Here is a 22016-nt window from a genome sequence, read left to right as displayed (position 1 = left end):
TTACAAATACACCAATGAAGAACCGTTATCTTTCTCCATTAAAATGTATCATCAACAGCAATAACACCACATTGTATCGGGGCTGATATGGCTACTAAAGCTGTGTGGACCGTGAATAGAATGGCGGGGGGGGGGGAAGTCTATCAACGAAAATGTTGACGCCAACTTAGTGAATTACAAACTTGAATCTCTTTGCAACAGCTTAGAAAGGTATTTGCTGCAAGTTCTGCACCATGAGATTTGGGGAGTGACAATTGCAGGATGAGTTAGGGTGGAGTTTCATGATGCACAGGTTATAATGGATCAAACCCTTTGCCTCCGTGACTTACTTTTTAAGCTTGTATTTGTGTTTATAAAATCCCCTAGGTCTGAGGGGGCGGAAGCTTTTCTGGCTAACACGGTGTGTCAAATGGAAGAAACATTTTTTTACATTTCACGTAAACCCGAGCAGGAAATGGAGCAATGTATCAAAACAAACTTCTATTCACACTTTCTTTATGTCGACACATTTTCACCAAGTGGCTTTATTACAATCACTGAAGACACCCACTTCAGAGGCTGGTGTTCTACTTACAAGGCTGGTCTTTCCCTGCACTGTAAATCTCCCATGCCCCTCTAACGCGCATACTCAGGAGCACTGAATGAAAAGCTGGGTTCTGACTAATAGAATTGTTAGGCTTGTATACATTAATCCCAAGACAAAGTAATACAAAGGGGGAAACTTACTGTGACAATGTAAAACATCCATGCTTCCCATGTTTGGGGGAATTTCTACCCCAATATTGGACCTTTAATTCCATATAAAAAATAGAAAACAATGGGATTTTATTACTCTAACATCATTCATGCAGATTCTCTTCTGTTTGTTAAAAACATCTTGGCTTATTTTCTATTACACATTTGTTTTAGTATGTTTTAGTATGTATTAGTATGTTTGCTTTAGTATGTGTTAGTATATATTAGTGCATAGTGAGTTTATACAGTATGAAATTAAACTCTTTGGAATGAGGGGTATTAGAGTTATAATTGTATCACTTGTTACCAGGACCGCTGACAGGGTTAGAGCACCGGGATCACTGTACTGGGCCTGGAAGAGGAAGCCATAAACTAGGCCGTACTGGTACAGTAGTTGGGCTCAATTTGCTTGGATTAAACTCTACCTAGCTGCCCGGTTGGACCCAGATGGACCTCCTCGGTTAAATAGGTTGGGCCCCGTGGGGAAGGGAGAAGATAGTGGGAGAGGGAGAAGAGGCAGGGGATAAGAGGGAGAAGGGCATGGGGGATTAGAGGAGGAGGGGGATGAGAGGAAGAACAAGAGGGAGGGGAGGATTGAGAGGGAGAGGAAAAGAGGGGGGGACAAGATGGTGAGAGGTGGCGAAACAGAGGGAAGGGAGGAATGAGAGAGGGAGGAACAAGAGAGAGAGAGGGGAGGGAGAAGGGAGAGTAAAGATATATAGAGGATGGAAAAATGAGAGGGAGAGGGGGAACAAAACGAGAGATGGAGGTGAGAAATGAAGGGAATAGAGGTGGAAGAATGAGAGAGATGGGGTGAGAGGGAAAGAGGGTGATGAGGTGATAAAGGGGGAACTTGCAGGGCAGTCTACGAGGTAACAGGAGGAGTACACGGAGCACAAGAACTTCTCTCATAGGTGAAGCTGTGCTACTGGCGTCGTTCCTGAACCCTGAGTGGTTACACTGCTGTTTTTTTTATCGTGGAGCATGTGAGTGGACTGGAGCTCACTGCTCTAGATGTGTTTGTTTATTAAACTGTGTAACACTATTATTTTTCTACTGTGATCGGATTCCTGTGAACTACATTTCCACCTATGAGAGGAGTTCTTGCGCTCCGTGTACTCCTCCTGTTGCCACTTTGAGGGATTGAGAAATTCCTCACACAAACGGCATCTCCTCTTGGTGATATTAATTTCTTTATTGTTCATTGTTTTTATATTTTGGGTTTGCGCTTACGTTTCCTGTACCAGTCTACGAGGTAGAAGACAGTTAAGACATTGATCCCCCTCCTCCCACCACTAGAGAGCTGGTATGAGGTTTTGCAAAATCCGTCCCGGGATTTCTGAATCCAGACCAGGATTTTGCTCTTGCTCGCCCTCTGTAGCAGGATCTTCCATTTTTGCTTGTGGCAGCTTCCTTTAAAAGGACAGCCCTGTAAGCAGGAAGTTGCCGAGCAAAGTTGCAGTTCATGCAATGCACTTACCTTTGGTCTTTCTCGTTACCAGACCCGGCTACGTACCTCAACCACCCGTCTCCCGCCTGCCTCGACCTCTGCATTCTCACAGATTACGCAATTCTGCTGCCAGCCCTTCGGCTTATGACTCACCACTCTATCAGGACTCTGTCCCTCGGCTCAGATCGGTTCTTTCATATACCTACCGTAGCCCTGCGGCCCGTTTCCTGCTTGAGTCGAGCATCGTTACAGCTTGTCAGCACAAATCCTCCACTACACCCCCTCCACACACACACACTGGGCTCGGGGTGGAGCCTATTAGCAGTATATTGTCTGCATTTATGGAATATTTACCGAGTAAAGAGTCCTTTCTCCAAGTTGCTGAGGTAGGAATGTTGTCTGTTGTTGCTCTTAAGAGAGATAAAAGCCTCACAAGGCACTTCTGGAGGTTTGATGCAGTAAAAGTATTCTCCATCTCCCCTGTCTGCATACTCACATTTTTCCTCTTGGGTGTCCAAATAAAATCCACATTCGGTGTGAACCTCCTGAGTTTTATTGAGAAACTTCCCTGTGTAGATAATATTTTCATAGCCCATATTCCTTGCTCTCCATAAAGCTGACACTCCCTCACTTGGATGTAACAAGAGAACGGATACATTCACACTGCCTTCCCAAAATAGAGTGAAGTGGACATGGTAGGTCCCATTATTAAAATCCTCAATCCTCCCTGATGCCCCAGCGCCAAGATTTGGGGAAAAGATCCGTGCTCTTAAGAATTCTCCTCCATAGGTCTTCCTGTGACCCAAATAATCAAACATGTCAACTTGGACAGTTAAAGTGTCTCCAATACAGTACTTGTGCCCCTGATTTAATATGATGGCTCTGCTCTTCTTAGCGCTGGTTGTACTGGCTATATGGGTGAAAGTGAATCTGGGGATTGTGAGATTTATATCATTGAGTATTTGATTTATTTTTAGGTTAATGTCATTATGTCCAGAAGTTGTGATGGGTTCTGTATGTTCAACAAGTTGAGATGGCTCTTCTGCAGATTTGATTTGCAGAAATTCGAAGTTCACAGGCTAAAGGGACAATAACAACATTATTCTTATGTGGTTGTACTGTTCTAAGAGACACATGTTAGCATCCGAAATAAGAAATACATCAAACGTGGTACGTGTATTCAATGAAGAACATACCTGGACTAAGTTTTGATGAAGTGTGAAGCTTAGCACAAAGAGGCACACAAGTGCAAAAGCCAAAATGGTCTGTTTGTTTGGGACATATGTGGACATATTAGTGGATCAAGGTTCTGCAAGAGAAATAAATAGTGTTATGTGCTACCATTGGATAAGGAAACTACCACATGAGGATGAGAGGGAAAAGCTGCGAGTTACATGTGAATCTATTTGAATGATAACCTAGACTTGAGTAGAGGATTTTATTGAGGTAGATAGGGTAATGATATGATTTTACCTTGGCTATGCCCGTTAGATGATAAGGTCTTAGAATTCTGAGGTTCCATCACAGTGATAAGAAAGAGGAGTGTTTTAATTGTCCAGCATAGAAAACAAAGACCTGAAAGGGGAGGAATATTGAATAATAATATTTTTTGCTCCTTATATAGAGGTGCAGAGAGCACTGCACTGTATATTGATTTTTTTCAGGCACATGACCCCATAGCGCTTACACTCAAATTGTTAATGCTTGGAGCACAGAAAGATAAAATGACTTTCCAAGGTCACATTATAGGTGGGAGAAGTGGTTCAGACTGCCATCATACCAAGCATAAGCCAGATAAATGTATCAGAAATCTAGCCTATTTAATAATGAACCACAAGGTTCAAATATAATATAATCAGGATTGTTATTTCCAGTGGATCCCATTGAAAAAGTTAATCTCAATTCCTCATTGAATTGCCACCAGCAACATATGGACAAGCTGAGTTCAGCATTCTGCAATTCTCTATGGGGCCTATTCAGAAAGCAGTGATAAAATCAGTGCTTTTGCGTCCGACTATGGGGCCTATGCACTAAGCGCCGGAAAAAATAAATTGTTGGGCTCTTAAAATGCCAGTTTTTACAGCGTTGCTATCACCGTATGCAGAAAGCCAGGAATACCTGTGATAGCAACATTTGCAGAACTGCCGAGTAGCCGGCGACGTGATGATCGCCTCTCTGAAAAGGGCTCACCCGCCGATTTCTTTCTGCTGCAGAGAGAGAGCCGCCTCTCCCTGCGCAAATCTCGCCAGAGATCAAACATTTTGTAATATAACATTAAATACTAGTTTATTGTAGCAGGGGGTCTCCAGAGCAGGACCTCATTTATTTGATCCGGGGACCCCCTGCTTCCCGAGATACAGGCCCCGTTATGGGGTGCCGGTATGTCCTATGCATTTTATTCCCACAGTCACTTGACGCGGGACATTTAAATGCATAGGAGATGCCGGCACCCCATAGCGGGGCCTGTATCTCGGGAAGCAGGGGGTCCCCGGACCTCAAATCAACAAGGTTCTGCTCCGGAGACCCCCTGCTACAATACACTAGTATTAAAACCCAAATAAAAAATTTAACAAATTCGTTACCGTAGCAGCTATCTGCTATGGTAATTAAGCTGCTTTAATGTAATTTTTATTAATAGTGTGTGGGGGCAGGGGGTCTCCCTAGATGAACAGCATTGATTTCTGCCTTGGGGACACCCTGCTTCCCGAGTTACAGGCCCAGATATGGGGTGCCGGTATCTCGTTCATTATTTGAATCCACCAGTCATGTGACACAGATGATTTAAAAATGGCGGCGATACCGGCACCGGATGCCCCATACCAGGGCCTGTAACTCGGGAAGCAGGGGGTCGCTGAGGCGTAAATCAAAGCACTTCAGCTCAGGAGACCCCCCGCTCCCGCACACTATTAATAAAAATTACATTAAAGCAGCTTCATCACCTTAGCGGATAGCCGCTAAAAATGAAGGGGTTAAGGCACAATAGCAGGTTTATTGATGGCAGAGGGGGTGACCCTTCACTCACCCCCTCTGTCCCCAATAAACATTACAATATGTACTAACCACCAATACACAACCCACCCACCTCCTATGCCCCCACATAAAAATATTTTAAAAAATGTGTGCACAGGATTGATGCCAGGGGCTGGTGGGGGTCCCTGGGTGGTCCCTGCGAGTGTCCGTGGGCCTCCAGGTGGTCCCCGGGTGGTGCCTGTGGGTGTCTGGAGGCCCTAGGGTGGACAAGGAAATGGAAGCAAGCACACGGTCTTTCTAAAGGTGCAGTTTATTGTGCCACCAAAGGTCCAACGTTTCGGCAATAGATTGCCTTTATCAAGGAGAGGGTAAGGAGAGCCCTCTCCTTGATAAAGGCAATCTATTGCCGAAACGTTGGACCTTTGGTGGCACAATAAAATGTACCTTTAGAAAGACTGTGTGCTTGCTTCCATTTCCTTGCTCAAGTACTTTTGGGATGTGAGGACCTCCCTGGACACAGCGTACCGGCAGATAAGTACCCCCCTCCAGCTCCTACCAGCGGTGTGCATGTACTTCTTTATATGGCCCTAGGGTGTCTGGGGCCCTCGGGTGGTCCCTGTGGCTGTCTGAGGGCTTTCGGTGGTCCCCGCTGGTGTCTAGGGGCCCTTGGGTTGTCCTTGCGGGTGTCTGGGGGTCCTTGGGTGGTCCCAGCAGGTCTGCTGTACCAATTATGCGGCAATTTTTTTAACACGTTGCAATAAATACACCTCCCCCCCAGTACAGTAATGGGCAAAATTACTATTATCCAGATATGGATAATAGCTCATTTGCCCATTATAAAATCAAACATTAGCCAGCCAGAATAAAGTAAATACAATGTTCAACTTACTCCTGCCATCATGAAGGGTGTCCTCATCAGTATGCAGGTCCATGTCCTCCGTTGCCAGAAAGAATACAAGAAATAATACAATCTAATGGCTCCTAACACCTTAATCACCATAGTGATTAATAACCACTGTAGTAATTAAAGGCCGCTGGGCCGCTATAACAACCCACTACCCATTGATTGGCATAGTGGTACATCATACCCATATAATATGGGCATGATAAGGCACCATAGCAGTCAATGGTCACCCTAATAAAAAGCATGAAGGCCAAAAATACACAATAAAAGATATACACAAGTACCTAAACACCCAAATCCACTGAATAAAAGCACTAGCCAACCAATTAAATTCATAAATAAAAGCACTAGACAACCAACCAATCAAATAAATGAATGAAAGCTATAACCAACCAATCAATTGAATAAAAGCACTAGCCAACAAAACAATTTATTAATTTTAACCACTAGCCAACAAATCAATTAATTAATAAAACCACTAGCCAACACATCAATTAAAAAAGGTAGTCAACAAAATAAAGAATTAATTAAAAACACTAAACAATCGGAAAATAAAATAAAAACAAGCCATCCAAATTATAAACAATTTAAGTCAAACAAACATCAAAATACAAAATAACAATCAATAGAAAAAAATAATTTGCCAAAAGATTAATTGGCTTTCACTGTATTTATCTGAACCCTAAACTGATACAGATTAATACATTATCAGTCAATGGGCAATGAAAAACATAAAACTAACAAAATACAATCAAACAACCTTTAAAAATAAAATTACATACATTCAATATTTTTCTTACCTTTAGAAGCGTTTTAGAAGCGTTGATCCTCCGAATCCCGTCGATTCTGCAAGCTCTCGTACCACGACGTCATCAAAGTCAAACCAGCGCCATCCACCTTGAAGATCCGGAACAGGTAACAAAATTCTTCTCTCTTTTATCTTCTATCGCCATCTTCTTTCTTCATCTTTCATTATTTTTATCTTTTCTTTAATCTTCTATCTTCATCTGTCAATCCAAAAAACTATGGTAAATCCAGAACAGAATGTTCTCTCGTTGTCTTCTTCCTGTTAAATGAGGCGTCCAGGCCTTATATAGGGCCTGTGATGTCACATAATTGCCAGACAGATGCAAGGCAGTCTTACCAGGGGAAACTATGTCTGAGGGTCAATGGTAGTATGTTAATATGGAGTCCATCACAATAAATAAGATGTTAATGTGTCCGTACTTTGATTCTTCTTCAGAACTACGATGCAATGAAATGTATGGAGACCAGTGCTCGCCCTAATATAATCACATCGCCCCTCCCAGTCAGCATTTTCAGCTGAACCCCAGTAAAGTTCCCAATATGACAGCAAACTATTTTGCCTCAAAATGTGCCTTAAAGCCCCAACCAAGTGTCTTGACACCAGTCCAGGAGACGCTACTGACAACTGAAGTTTTATATTTATTCTTTATGAATAAGGGGGTTACGTATTAAGGCAAAAGTGGAGCAATTCTGGTGCAAAACTACTGCACCAGATGTTTAGATGAAAAAAATGTAATTGATGTTTATAAGATTTTTTTTAGACATTTATTTCCCCCCAGAATTGAACAAAATTTGCCTTCATATAAAGCAAAGGGCTGAGTATCCGGAGCATTTTGGTGAATTCTTCTACCCTATTATGAAACTAATTACATAGGATTCAGGAGCAAAGGTAAAATCCGGCCCTACCCAACTCAGAACAGCCTACAAGACCTGTAACACTCAGCCCAACCTCTTCCTTCTCTTCCAGAGGAATACATGTATGTACAGTATGTGTACAGTGTGTGTATGTACAGTACGTGTGTATGTAGAGTATGTGTACAGTGTGTGTATGTAGAGTATGTGTATGTACAGTGTGTGTATGTAGAGTAGGTGTACAGTGTGTGTATGTTCAATATGTGTATATGTACAGAATGGGTGTATGTACAGTATGTGTGTAGAGCATGTGCGTATGTACAGTATGTGTGTATGTAGTGTGTGTAAGTACATTCTGTGTGTATGTACAGTGTGTATGTACAGTGTGTATATGTACACTGTGTGTGTGTACAGTATGCATATATGTACAGTATGTGTATGTACAGTATGTGTGTGTATGTACAGTAGGCACAGTGTATGTGCAGTGTGTATGTACAGTAAGTGTGTGTATGTACAGTGTGTGTAGGCACAGTATGTGTGTATGTACAGTGTGTATGTACAGTATGGATGTATGTACAGTGTATGAATGTACAGTATGTGTGTATGTACAATGTGTGTACAATGTTTGTGTGTACAGTATGTACAATGTGTGTGCACGCACAATATGTTTGTGTACAGTATGCGTGTGTGTACAGTGTGTGTGCATGTACAGTGTCTGAATGTACAGTATGTGTGTATGTACGTACAGTGTGTGTGAATATGTATTGTGTGTGTGTACAGTATGTGTGTGTGTACAGTGTGTGTGTGTGTGTGTGTGTGCACAATATGTGTGTGTACAGTATATAGTGTGTGTGTACAGTATGTGTGTGTGTGTGTGTACGTACAGTGTGTGTGTACGTACAGTATGTGTGTATGTACAGTATGCATGTATGTACTGTGTGTGTACAGTATGTGTGTGTATGTACAGTGTGTGTATGTACAGTATGTGTATGTACAGTGTATATGTACAGTGTACATGTACAGTGTGCTTATGTACACTATGCGTGTGTGTACAGTATGCATATATGTACACTATGTATACAGTGTGTGTGTACAGTATGTGTGTGTATGTAAAGTAAGTGTGTATGTACAGTGTGTGTATGTACAGTATGTGTACAGTGTGTATGTACAGTATGCATGTATGTACAGTGTGTGTATGTAAAGTATGCGTGTGTGTACAGTATGTGTGTATATACAGCAAGTGTGTATGTACAGTGTCTCTGTATGTGTACAGTATGTGTCTGTATGTACAGTATGTGTGTGTACATTATGTGTGTGTGTGTGTGTGTACAGTATGTGTGTGTGTGTGTGTACAGTATGTGTGTATATACAGCAAGTGTGTATGTACAGTATGCATGTATGTACAGTGTGTGTGTGTATGCACAGTATGTGTGTATGTATGTACAGTGTATGTAAGCACAGTATGTGTGTATGTACAGTATGCATGTATGTACAGTGTATGAATGTAAAGTATGTGTGTATGTACAGTGTGTGTGTGCACAATATGTTTGTGTGTGTATAGTATGCGTGTGTGTACAGTATGTGTGTGTGTGTACAGTATGTGTCTATATACAGCAAGTGTGTATGTACAGTATGCATGTATGTACAGTGTGTGTGTGTATGCACAGTATGTGTGTATGTATGTACAGTGTATGTAAGCACATTATGTGTGTATGTACAGTATGCATGTATGTACAGTGTATGAATGTAAAGTATGTGTGTATGTACAGTGTGTGTGTGTGTGTGTGTGCACAATATGTTTGTGTGTGTACAGTATGCGTGTGTGTGTGTGGTGTCTGAATGTACAGTATGTGTGTACAATGTGTGAATATGTACAGTGTGGCTTGACTACTCCCTGCGCCCCCCACCTAGGTTTTCAGGACATCCCAGCTTCAGCACAGGTGTCTCAATCAGCTGTGTTTAAGCAGGGACTGATTGAGCCACCTGGGCTGAAGCAGGTGGCTCAATCCTGAAAACCTGACCTGTTGAGGGGGCTTAAGGACTGGAGTTGAGCCCCCTGCCTTAAGGGATTGAAACATTGGTCCAAATTTTCTATGCACAATATAATTATTTTAAATAATCCCATGTGCCTTTTTGCATTATTTTGTGCTTTCAACAAAGTTTGCCATATTTACAATTATTTTAAGGCAAGTACAGTAACTCATTGTATTACCCCTTCACCATCAGCTAGTAAAGTGTATAATATCAAATTTACATTAGGTGTCACAATATACAGTGATCTTTCTATAGACAGTATTTCTACCTACTATAGAGTCCTCGGGGGATCAGATTCTCCGGCATTAAATCAATGTGCAATTTCCTTTTAATATGTACATTTTAAGAAATTCTCTATCACTACATTTGTTTAGGGCACACGCTTTTGCCTGAAAGGTTTCACATTCGGTGACATTATTAGACCCCTGACGCTTGGTGGCGAAACATTTCACAGGGAGAAAATTTGGGAAGAAAACACTTACATTTTCGCGAAGGCGTTTTGAACAGTTTCATTCATATCTAATAACTGGAATGTATTTTTAAAGTAAACAATATATATATATATATATATATATATATATATATATATATATATATATATATATATATATATATATATATATCTATATATCATTATATTTTCCTTTGCTGTAGACTGAGGGTAATCATATAATGAATATTAATATATACAGACACATAGAAAATAAATCACATTAATATGTGCACTTTCACCAGTTATTCTCAAAGTGTGATGCTAGTTTCCAAATACAATAACCACTACTTTTTGAATATATACAAACTTACAGCTCCATGTTTTTGTTAACAATTCCAAGATTCGTTTTATTTAAAAAAAAAAGTTCTTTCCCAGCCTACATATTGTACAAATCATTTTAGAATACATTTTCCTTCTATAAAATCGTGAAAATGACCTGTACGTTTTTTATTTCTACCTTTAATCGCTGCTCTCCCCCTTTCCCTTACCTGCTGCTCCCTCTTCGTAATGCAGTTCTTGTGCTGTACCTGTAAATTCAGTGTATTCACCTGTACTCCCCAGGGAGGTGCTGTATGCAAAGCGTGCTTAATGGGAGGACGATATACAATGCAGTGTGCATCCATAAAAGGGACATCTAACATATTCACTTTACTGTATACTAAATATGTACACATGCACATATATAACATACACTGTATATATAGTATAAAAAATCCAATTTGCTATCCTTCCTGAGGCATGATATCATTGTCAATTAATACATCTTTTACAACAAACATGGCAATATCATTGTCGGTATAGCTGCAAAGCCTCACACTCCCAGCTAAGTAGAGGATATAAAACCAACTCTCCAAGCATCCAAACTTTTCCAATGCACCAGAGACTTTGTATACTTGCTAATTCACCAACAGTAAGGCTGCGGCACCAGTGCCTGCGCTGCACTCGCCTGCCAGACTGGCGACGCGTGCAGCCGAATTCCCCGGACTGCAGTGAGCTACAGCGGGAAAGACAGGGGGGGGAGTGATGGGGGCTCGGCCATGACGTCACCCGGCAGGTTCGCCCTCATTGGCTGAACCACCGGGGGGCGTGGCCTAGCGCTCTGTCGCCTGTGTCCATCTCAATTTTCGGGTCTGGACGAAAAACTCGCCTAAACTATGATGGATAACGGTGTAATACCAACTGCAGTGGCTGCTTCAATAAAGAATCCTTTTTATATACTCCTGCCTAAGTAACAGTCTATTGGGTAGGAAGGAGTATGAAAGAAGTCTGTCGTGGTGGGGACTGTCTCCAGGAACCCTGGAGCCTATTGCGACTGGAGGCGCTGATGACACCAAGATAAGAACATGAGGATCACCACAAGCCTGTCCTGTTTCCCCTTACCATCGCGGAAGCTCATCTCTCCTGGACCCTCACAGGTACAAAGCATCACACAGACTTAGGCAAGATCTCCCAGAGAGGGGGGAAGCAGTGCTACACAAAGAGCATGTGACCAGGCAGGCACTAGATACACTTTGTGCACTGCTAGAGAGAAAGCAAAATGGGTGTGCCAGAGCCTGTCTCAGAAGAGGAAGAGATTTTGTAAATGGTTGCTATAGAAACAAAAAATTCTTGTTACATTAGAATACATTAAAAATGTCTTTACATTTTTTTAATTTTTTTAAAATGCTACATATTTTCTCATAGGACAGAACTGATTTATTTAAAAAAAACACATGTAGAATATTGCTTGGTCTGCAGCTTTAAGCGCATGAGCAGGTGACCAACTACAAGCACAAAAAAAAACCACAAAAAAATATTTAAATGGTAGTTTTAACCCTTCGCAATGCACTGCAGGCCCAACTGACAAGGGTTAAGGATTGCAGCTGTATCTGGGAGACTCTATAACTAGAACTACTTCATCTCCCAAACCCCTTGCCTGTCTCAGCCTCATTGTGTATTGGCTCAGTCTCCCGTGTGACTGCAGTGACATCTTCAGACTGGAGTTAGCGCAGGGGTAGCCATCTCCAGTCCTCAAGGGCCACTAACAGGTCAGGTTTTCAGGATACTGTATCCCTGCTTCAGCACAGGTGGCTTAATCAGGCTCTGCTTCAGCACAAAAATGCAAGTGAAAAAAATGGCGCACTAGGGAATCAACACCACTGATAAGAATATCAAAATGGTCTTATAATGGATATAAAAATGATTTTAATTCATTTTAATGAGGAAGGTGGGTATTGATGGGAGATGGAACTAAATGTGAATAGTTCTGTAATAAGTGAGAAAAAGATCCCAACCTAACTAGGTTTAAAAGTGCATATGTGATGGTAGCACAAACAACAATGTAAAACTTCTTATAAACAACAATACATTTTATGACCTGAACCCCTGCGGAATGTGCTCACATATATACTGTAGGATTGTATATGACTAAGCTAACTGATGGTGAACACGGTTCCGTATACCAACAATAAGGGTCTCAAATCAGCACCTGGTGTAATGTCTACTCTACTCAATAAGGTCACTGTATAAAGATAGTCCAATGAACATGAATTGCAAGGACTGCAGCCCCACAAAACAGGATAACCAATCCTACACCGTAGAAAAACCTCTGAGAAAAAGAGAGAGGGGCACCCCTCTCTTTTTTTCTGCTTCAGCACAGGTGGCTCAATCAGAGGCTCAGTCAAAGTTTATCCAGAAAACCTGACCTGTTGGTGAGGATTGGAGTTAGCCAGCCCTGTTTTAGAGAATTGTTGACATTAACCTGACATGTTTTGGCTGTGCCAGAAAAGGGATGGAACTTGTCCCAAACCTTGAAATTCTGCTCAGGGCAAAGCAATGAGTGTCATCTAATAGAAAATAATAATTCAATAATTTGGAACCATGATTATAGTTATTAAATATGATGAGTCAAATGTATAAATGTTTTCATTGTACAGTACCTGTTTCACTTGAACAGGACGGAATCAAATACATTTTTGCTCACATAATTAATGATTTCATTCATAATGTCGCAGTAACATCAAACATTCCCTGCAATAATCTGTTTTTCTGAGCCTCTATAGCAGTGGTCGCCAAAATGTTCAGTACGAGGGAGATTATATATATATATATATATATATATAATATATATATATATATATATATATATATATATATATATATATATATATAATATAAAGTAGCACCACAGTGATATTAATTAATAACCAATACTGTATTAATCAAATATAAACGGTTGAAGCAAATGTGATTAATTGCAAAATGCAAGTGTAAAAATGTAAATGGTGAATATATAGTGCTAAATAATACTATACAAAAATACTGATGCTAATGAAGGTGCAAACAATATTATTGGAGGAAGAAATAGAACCAGTCCTTCCAGATAGTCCAACAGATGATAGATAATTGATGCTGGTATAGGGGTCTCCGGCTGCTCTCAAGGGGGATCAACCACATCCGATTAGAACCTAGAGGAGAAAGAGAAGAGAGAGTGCACGCCCCATAGTGTAAAAACGTACATTTATTGTAGGGAAAGGAGGGGGAAGAAATTCACTCACAAGGGTAAATAAAAATGATGCAATTTGTGAATGATATCACCGCCAATCAGGTAAATCTGCATCTGGAATCCACAGTTGAAATCACCCTCAATGGTGTGGAGGGGCAGTGGTCAGTTCATTAACCTGGAGGCACCTTTAGAATAATCACAAAAATCCTTCAAGTGTCCCAAAGAATGTCTCCTGAGATGGTTGGCAACAATCGCATTCCATGCTTGATCCGGCCTCGTCGTGCACCACGCATGCGCACAAATTGCATCATTTTTATTTACCCTTGTGAGTGAATTTCTCCCCCCTCCCTTCATTCCCTACAATAAATGTAAATTTGTAAACTATGGGGCATGCGCTCTCTCCTCTTTTTCTCACATATATATATATATATATATGTTATTTTTTTAAATTTATTATTTATTTTTGGGGTAACCCGCATGACATGATTCCGAACAAAAGAGAAGCGTGACAATTACAAAGGAAGGATGCCGTGCTTACACTGGGAAATGATATATAATGAGCAAAAATATAGACATTTCAAGTTGCTGCGGGCTGTAGTTTGGAGACCCCTGCTCGATAAGATCCCAACAAATTCTCTGCACTTTTCAGTTCTGCTTTAATTAATTCTATATTGTAACGATGGAAAACGTGGAGCATGGAGAAGAGAACACCTGAATTGCAGCAAAGACGCCGCCGCAATGAGGGTCTCCCACTATGCTTCCCCATCTCTGCGCCTGTCCAATAAAGACCTCGTCAAGGGTGGTGCCGAGCGGGCGCGCGCGCTCACGCTGGACATGTTGTGACAATGCACGTGGCTTGTGTGAGCGGGCGGGCGCGCCTGTTCAGCGCTCAGCCGCTTGCGAGCAATGAAAATTGATTTTGCTGCTCGCAAGCGCAGAACGTGAGCGGTTCGACAAATGAGGACAAACCAGCTCCGTAACGTCGTGGCCGCGCCCCCAGACGCGCACACACCTAGCCGGCCAGGAATCGCCCGGCCGAGCAGGGCGCAGCGCTGGAGCGCCAGCGCACCTGTTTCCACTCTGGACGAGGCCTAAGGCCTCGGGCATGGTCAGCGCTTAGGTGCTTAGGCGCTGACCCGTGCTGAGGCGCGCGCAAGCTTACCAGTGAGCCCCTGCAGCCGCAATGAGAGTGGCTTTAGCAGGGGCTCGCGCACGCTTGCGGAAGCGTGTGTCTTAACAAATTTTTAGTTTCGGCGCTCACGGGAGGGCAGGACCGGCCACGTGAGTGGTTCGCCCAATGAGGGCGAACTAGTTCCGTGACGTCACTGGCCCGCCCCCGGACACGCCCACGGACGGCGCGCGCTGTAAGGCCAGGGAAAGCACCCGTTTTCCCTCAGCCTCAGCGCGCCTCCGCACGGCTGCAGTCTCTATGGACTCAGCCTTAGACAGCGTGGAAAAGACACACAGTGATTGTCAGCACCTCCCCCTGTATCTCTGCTGTGGGTGTCTGTTTGCTGATATCTCCCCTGTATCTATGCTGTGGGTGTCTGTTTGCTGATATCTCCCCTGTATCTCTGCTGTGGGTGTCTGTTTGCTGATATCACCCCCTGTATCTCTGCTGTGGGTGTCTGTTTGCTGATATCACCCCCTGTATCTCTGCTGTGGGTATCTGTTTGCTGATATCTCCCCTGTATCTCTGCTGTGGGTGTCTGTTTGCTGATATCTCCCCTGTATCTCTGCTGTGGGTGTCTGTTTGCTGATATCTCCCCTGTATCTCTGCTGTGGGTATCTGTTTGCTGATATCACCCCCTGTATCTCTGCTGTGGGTATCTGTTTGCTGATACCTCCCCCTGTATCTCTGCTGTGGGTATCTGTTTGCTGATACCTCCCCCTGTATCTCTGTGTGGGTGTCTGTTTGCTGATATCTCCCCTGTATCTATGCTGTGGGTGTCTGTTTGCTGATATCTCCCCCTGTATCTCTGCTGTGGGTGTCTGTTTGCTGATATCTCCCCTGTATCTCTGCTGTGGGTGTCTGTTTGCTGATATCTCCCCCTGTATCTCTGCTGTGGGTGTCTGTTTGCTGATATCTCTCCCTGTATCTATGCTGTGGGTGTCTGTTTGCTGATATCTCCCCTGTATCTATGCTGTGGGTGTCTGTTTGCTGATATCTCTCCCTGTATCTCTGCTGTGGGTGTCTGTTTGCTGATATCTCCCCTGTATCTCTGCTGTGGGTGTCTGTTTGCTGATATCTCTCCCTGTATCTATGCTGTGGGTGTCTGTTTGCTGATATCTCCCCCTGTATCTCTGCTGTGGGTGTCTGTTTGCTGATATCTCCCCCTGTATCTATGCTGTGGGTGTCTGTTTGCTGATATCTCCCCTGTATCTCTGCTGTGGGTGTCTGTTTGCTGATATCTCCCCCTGTATCTCTGCTGTGGGTGTCTGTTTGCTGATATCTCCCCCTGTATCTCTGCTGTGGGTGTCTGTTTGCTGATATCTCCCCCTGTATCTCTGCTGTGGGTGTCTGTTTGCTGATATCTCCCCCTGTATCTCCGCTGTGGGTGTCTGTTTGCTGATATCTCCCCCTGTATCTATGCTGTGGGTGTCTGTTTGCTGATATCTCCCCCTGTATCTCTGCTGTGGGTGTCTGTTTGCTGATATCTCCCCCTGTATCTCTGCTGTGGGTGTCTGTTTGCTGATATCTCCCCTGTATCTCTGCTGTGAGTGTCTGTTTGCTGATATCTCCCCCTGTATCTCTGCTTTGGGTGTCTGTTAGCTGATATCTCCCCCTGTATCTATGCTGTGGGTGTCTGTTTGCTGATATCACACCCTGTATCTCCACTGTGGGTGTCTGTTTGCTGATATCTCCCCCTGTATCTCCGCTGTGGGTGTCTGTTTGCTGATATCTCCCCCTGTATCTCCGCTGTGGGTGTCTGTTTGCTGATATCTCCCCCTGTATCTCTGCTGTGGGTGTCTGTTTGCTGATATCTCCCCCTGTATCTCCGCTGTGGGTGTCTGTTTGCTGATATCTCCCCCTGTATCTCTGCTGTGAGTGTCTGTTTGCTGATATCTCCCCCTGTATCTCTGCTTTGGGTGTCTGTTTGCTGATATCTCCCCCTGTATCTATGCTGTGGGTGTCTGTGTGGTGATATCTCCCCCTGTATCTCCGCTGTGGGTGTCTGTTTGCTGATATCTCCCCCTGTATCTCCGCTGTGGGTGTCTGTTTGCTGATATCTCCCCTGTATCTCCGCTGTGGGTGTCTGTTTGCTGATATCTCCCCCTGTATCTATGCTGTGGGTGTCTGTTTGCTGATATCTCCCCTGTATCTCTGCTGTGGGTGTCTGTTTGCTGATATCTCCCCTGTATCTCTGCTGTGGGTGTCTGTTTGCTGATATCTCCCCCTGTATCTCTGCTGTGGTGTCTGTTTGCTGATATCTCCCCCTGTATCTCTGCTGTGGGTGTCTGTTTGCTGATATCTCTCCCTGTATCTCCGCTGTGGGTGTCTGTTTGCTGATATCTCCCCTGTATCTATGCTGTGGGTGTCTGTTTGCTGATATCTCCCCCTGTATCTCTGCTGTGGTGTCTGTTTGCTGATATCTCCCCCTGTATCTCTGCTGTGGGTGTCTGTTTGCTGATATCTCTCCCTGTATCTCCGCTGTGGGTGTCTGTTTGCTGATATCTCCCCTGTATCTCTGCTGTGGTGTCTGTTTGCTGATATCTCCCCCTGTATCTCTGCTGTGGGTGTCTGTTTGCTGATATCTCCCCCTGTATCTCCGCTGTGGGTGTCTGTTTGCTGATATCTCCCCTGTATCTATGCTGTGGGTGTCTGTTTGCTGATATCTCCCCCTGTATCTCTGCTGTGGGTGTCTGTTTGCTGATATCTCCCCTGTATCTCTGCTGTGGGTGTCTGTTTGCTGATATCTCCCCCTGTATCTCTGCTGTGGTGTCTGTTTGCTGATATCTCCCCTGTATCTCCGCTGTGGGTGTCTGTGTGGTGATATCTCCCCCTGTATCTCTGCTGTGGTGTCTGTTTGCTGATATCTCCCCCTGTATCTATGCTGTGGGTGTCTGTTTGCTGATATCTCCCCCTGTATCTCTGCTGTGGGTGTCTGTTTGCTGATATCTCCCCCTGTATCTCTGCTGTGGGTGTCTGTTTGCTGATATCTCCCCCTGTATCTCTGCTGTGGGTGTCTGTTTGCTGATATCTCCCCCTGTATCTCTGCTGTGGGTGTCTGTTTGCTGATATCTCCCCCTGTATCTCTGCTGTGGGTGTCTGTTTGCTGATATCTCCCCTGTATCTCCGCTGTGGGTGTCTGTTTGCTGATATCTCCCCCTGTATCTCTGCTGTGGGTGTCTGTTTGCTGATATCTCCCCTGTATCTCTGCTGTGGGTGTCTGTTTGCTGATATCTCCCCTGTATCTATGCTGTGGGTGTCTGTTTGCTGATATCTCCCCCTGTATCTATGCTGTGGTGTCTGTTTGCTGATATCTCCCCTGTATCTCCGCTGTGGGTGTCTGTTTGCTGATATCTCCCCCTGTATCTCTGCTGTGGGTGTCTGTTTGCTGATATCTCCCCCTGTATCTCCGCTGTGGGTGTCTGTTTGCTGATATCTCCCCTGTATCTCTGCTGTGGGTGTCTGTTTGCTGATATCTCCCCCTGTATCTCTGTGTGGGTGTCTGTTTGCTGATATCTCCCCCTGTATCTCCGCTGTGGGTGTCTGTTTGCTGATATCTCCCCTGTATCTCTGCTGTGGGTGTCTGTTTGCTGATATCTCCCCCTGTATCTCTGTGTGGGTGTCTGTTTGCTGATATCTCCCCCTGTATCTCTGCTGTGGGTGTCTGTTTGCTGCCATTCACTGATGTCAAAGCTGCTATGTTACAATCCCAAACACACCGACCTTCTTAACTTCCCCTGTACCCTACAGTATATTCCTACTTACCCTTCTTTATAGATTGTAAGCTCCGTGGTACCGGACACTCCTTACTGTGAAAATGTATGTTAATGGTTATTTCATTGTTTTCAACCACCAACCTTTTTGTACTGCACTCTGGAATATGTTGGCGCGTTATAAATAAATGATAGTGTAACCCTCTCCCTATTGGGGTTACTATATAGGTTTAAAGGAGCGTTCTAGTCAAGCACCCCGGTGATGGTGTTCTGCCAATCATCAGGCAGCAGCTTAGCCCCGCCCCTTTTCTTGCCCAGAGACAAGAGAAATGAGGATTGTGGGACAGTGAGTGACAGTTGGAGCCAGTTAGTTAGTAACAGTTGGTGAGGCTGAGAGCAGAGATCAAGCTAGGGCCTACGCAGTGAGGAGTTAGGTTCAGATATAAGCCATTGTTATTGTTCTGCAGTACAGGGAAGTGTCCCTTGTAGCTAGGCCCTCTGTATAGAGAGGTGAATCAGGACATGGAAGTGTCTATCATAAGCAAGGCATTAGGAAAGGAGTTACAGAAAAACATGTTATCCAAAGATGGCTGCCCCACATACAGCTCCAAGACAGAGCTGATACATGTTACTGCCCTGGTCATACTTCTAAGACTGCGCTTATAGTGCCAGCGGCAGCGACGCATCGTCACGTCAAAACAAATGCATTGCCGCAAATGCGTGCGCTTATAGTAAGCGCAACGCGAAGGAGCGACGGCTTGGACGCGATCGCTGGAAGTTATCTCAATTTGATTTTTCCAGCGACCAGAGCCTGACGTCGCCGGCACTATAAGCGCACTGTAGCCTTACTATTGTTCTGTGCTGTGGGCAGCAGGTGACGGTGATGGAGCACAGTGTTTGCCAGCAGCATCACCCCGTGTTACCTGTGTGTAATAGGTTTGGGTACAGAGAGAGGAAAGGGACCCCAGCTGGGACCCTGCAAAGAGAGGATCGATGAAAGTTAATAAGAACACGTTTATTTCCGTATTTCCTTGATTCTAAGACACACCTTTTTTTCCCATTTTCACATGTCTGAAATAGGGATGCGTCTTAGAATCGATGTACTAAAAAACAAAAACAAAGTGTGTGTGACGAGCACGCGCATTTAAATTAAACTTCTTTGTCTTTTGTCACAGAAATTGTATTTGTGATGGTGTTTTTAATTAAAAATCAAAATACAATTTCAGTGCTAAAATGCAAAGCAGTTTGACTTAGAACGCTTGTTTTAGCTATTTGCACTTCTATATTTATAGTAACTGAAATCAGTGTGTGTGTGTGTGTGTGTGTGTGTGTGTGTGTGTGTTATATTAAGACTCAGCCCTTGTTGGGAAAGGGAAACCCTGCTCAGGACTGATCTGTCTATCTATATACAGTATGCTTGCTGAAAAGAAGCTGTATTATTTGTGTATGCAGGACCTTTCCTCTCTCTGTCCCACGCCAACGTCAGCGTGCCGGAAATATGCGTGGCCCAGCATCCCGCGCGCTGGCGTCAGAGAGCCCCGGGCGTGGGACAGAGAGAGGAAAGGTCTTGCAGGCAGCTGAGAGCCGGGACCCGACCGTGACCAGCAACAGGGCCTGGCCAGAGGTCGGGGGAAATTTGTAGCGCCGGCCAGCCGGGCCCCCCCAGCCACCGGGTCCGGCCTGACCGAAGGTAAGTCTGTGTATGAATTGGGGGTTTTGGGGGAATTTGTATATGTATTGGGGGGCTTGGGGGAATTTTTATATGTATTAGGGGGCTTTGGGGTATTTTTATATGTATTGGGGGGCTTTGGGATATTTGTATATGTATTGGGGGCTTTGGGATATTTGTATATGTATTGGGGGCTTTGGGGTATTTTTATATGTTTTGTGGGGCTTTGGGGTATTTTTATATGTTTTGGGGGGCATGGGGGTATTTTTATATGTTTTGGGGGTATTTTTATATGTTTTGGGATGCTTCGGGGTATTTTTATATGTTTTGGGGGTATTTTTATATGTTTTGGGGGGCTTGGAGGTATTTTTATATGGAATGGGGTATTTTTTTATATGTATTGGGGAGGGTTTTTTTTTTTTTTTTCTATAATGGATTGGGTACTTGGGTCTTAGATGCATTTGGTGGGTTTTATATGTATTGTTTTTTTTATAAGTATTGTTGCAGACCTGTCTAAGACATGCAAATGAGCATACAGTAATATTTCCATTGCAGGGCGGAGGTTCGCGCATGCGCAGAAGGAGTCGCGGCGGCCTTTACAAGTTGCGCATGCGCAGGAGATAGGGAGAGGCTCCGAGCTGGGACTTCATATCCCATGAGCCTCGGGGGCGATCACATGGGCACAAGTGGCCAATAAGGTTGGCTGAATCCCTGCTCACAGGATATAGATACTGCGCACTCACACCACGCTAGTCAGTCGGAGCTGGGACACAGAGAGGTGAGGGTGTATGTGCAGGTTGTCTGTGGCCCCTGCCATAGGCCAGAGACCCCCGTGATAGGCCCCAGAAGGCCCAGACTCCCCAGCAAGCTTGTGGCTGCTACAGGGACAGGCCCTTATGTAGGGACACTGCCCCATTAGCTGAGTAAGCATTAGGCTGCATCCATAGACACTGCAGCCGTGCGGAGTCTGAGGGAAATCGGGTGCTTTCCCTGGCCTTAGTACGCGCACCGTCGGGGGCGTGTCTATGGGCGGGCCAGTGACTTCACGGAGCTGGTTCGCCCTCATTGGGTGAACCGCTCACGTGACCGCCCTATCTCGCGGGTAATCAGTTTTGACTGATTTCACGTGCATCGCGTGCCCCCTCCCGCATCCGCACGCCCGCACGCTGTATAGACGCGATCACTGCCTTTAGGCAGTCTGATCGCTCAGCGTGCGGATGCATACGTGCAGTCTTCCCCTCTATGGACGCAGCCTTATTACCGTTATGATATGGTCGTCAGTAAAGTTATTGTTATTTTATACAGTGTGTATGTGTATTAGTACATTTGGTTCCTGTGTGGGGCTCCTCCCACTACGTTTGGATCCCTCCTAGGTGGAGGCGCTGCACCGAGATTGTTGTTGCTATATCACCCCGGGCTCCTTTTGGCGGAGGCTTGGGATCTCCGTGAGCCAACAGGTAATGCCAGCACCAGTAGACTCTTTACATTAAGGGGAAAGAGGGCTACACATACATACGTGTATATGTAGCCCCTAGGCCCATACTGAATCCCCCCAGGCCTTTTGTCACATTGGTTGTAGCATTGGGTATCATTGTCTTTTGTTGAATATATAAAAATAAACAGATTGGATTGTAATGTTTTTTTTCCGTATTAACAATAACAGGAAAACAGTTAAGTAAAAGTTGCGCACTAATTTTTTTTTTCCGTGGTAGGTAAGATATGGGTTGGGAGGGC

At 44.2% G+C, this 22016-nt stretch overlaps 1 protein-coding gene across 6 annotated transcripts in view; it reads right to left on the bottom strand.

The window, feature by feature from the left end:
• The window catches only part of LOC142496968 (NXPE family member 1-like), a 39992-nt gene that overhangs the window by 3392 nt on the left and 14584 nt on the right, over positions 1–22016 (bottom strand). For 2 of the 6 annotated variants that reach the window (XM_075604108.1, XM_075604113.1), the window contains exons 1-4: positions 18666–18912; positions 3382–3494; positions 2540–3264; positions 727–788 (exon numbers count right to left, since the gene is read on the bottom strand). In XM_075604108.1, coding sequence (XP_075460223.1) covers positions 727–788; positions 2540–3264; positions 3382–3477 — 883 coding nt within the window. In that variant the 5' untranslated portion in view covers positions 3478–3494; positions 18666–18912. Of the gene's footprint in view, positions 1–726; positions 789–2539; positions 3265–3381; positions 3495–3658; positions 3761–18665; positions 18913–22016 lie in introns of those variants that run through there. The other 4 variants (XM_075604109.1, XM_075604110.1, XM_075604111.1 and 1 more) reach the window with 4 other exon arrangements.

This window comes from Ascaphus truei, chromosome 6 (genome assembly GCF_040206685.1).
Source record: "Ascaphus truei isolate aAscTru1 chromosome 6, aAscTru1.hap1, whole genome shotgun sequence".
Lineage (NCBI taxonomy): Eukaryota > Metazoa > Chordata > Amphibia > Anura > Ascaphidae > Ascaphus > Ascaphus truei.
This window is presented reverse-complemented; position numbering and strand designations above follow the sequence as displayed.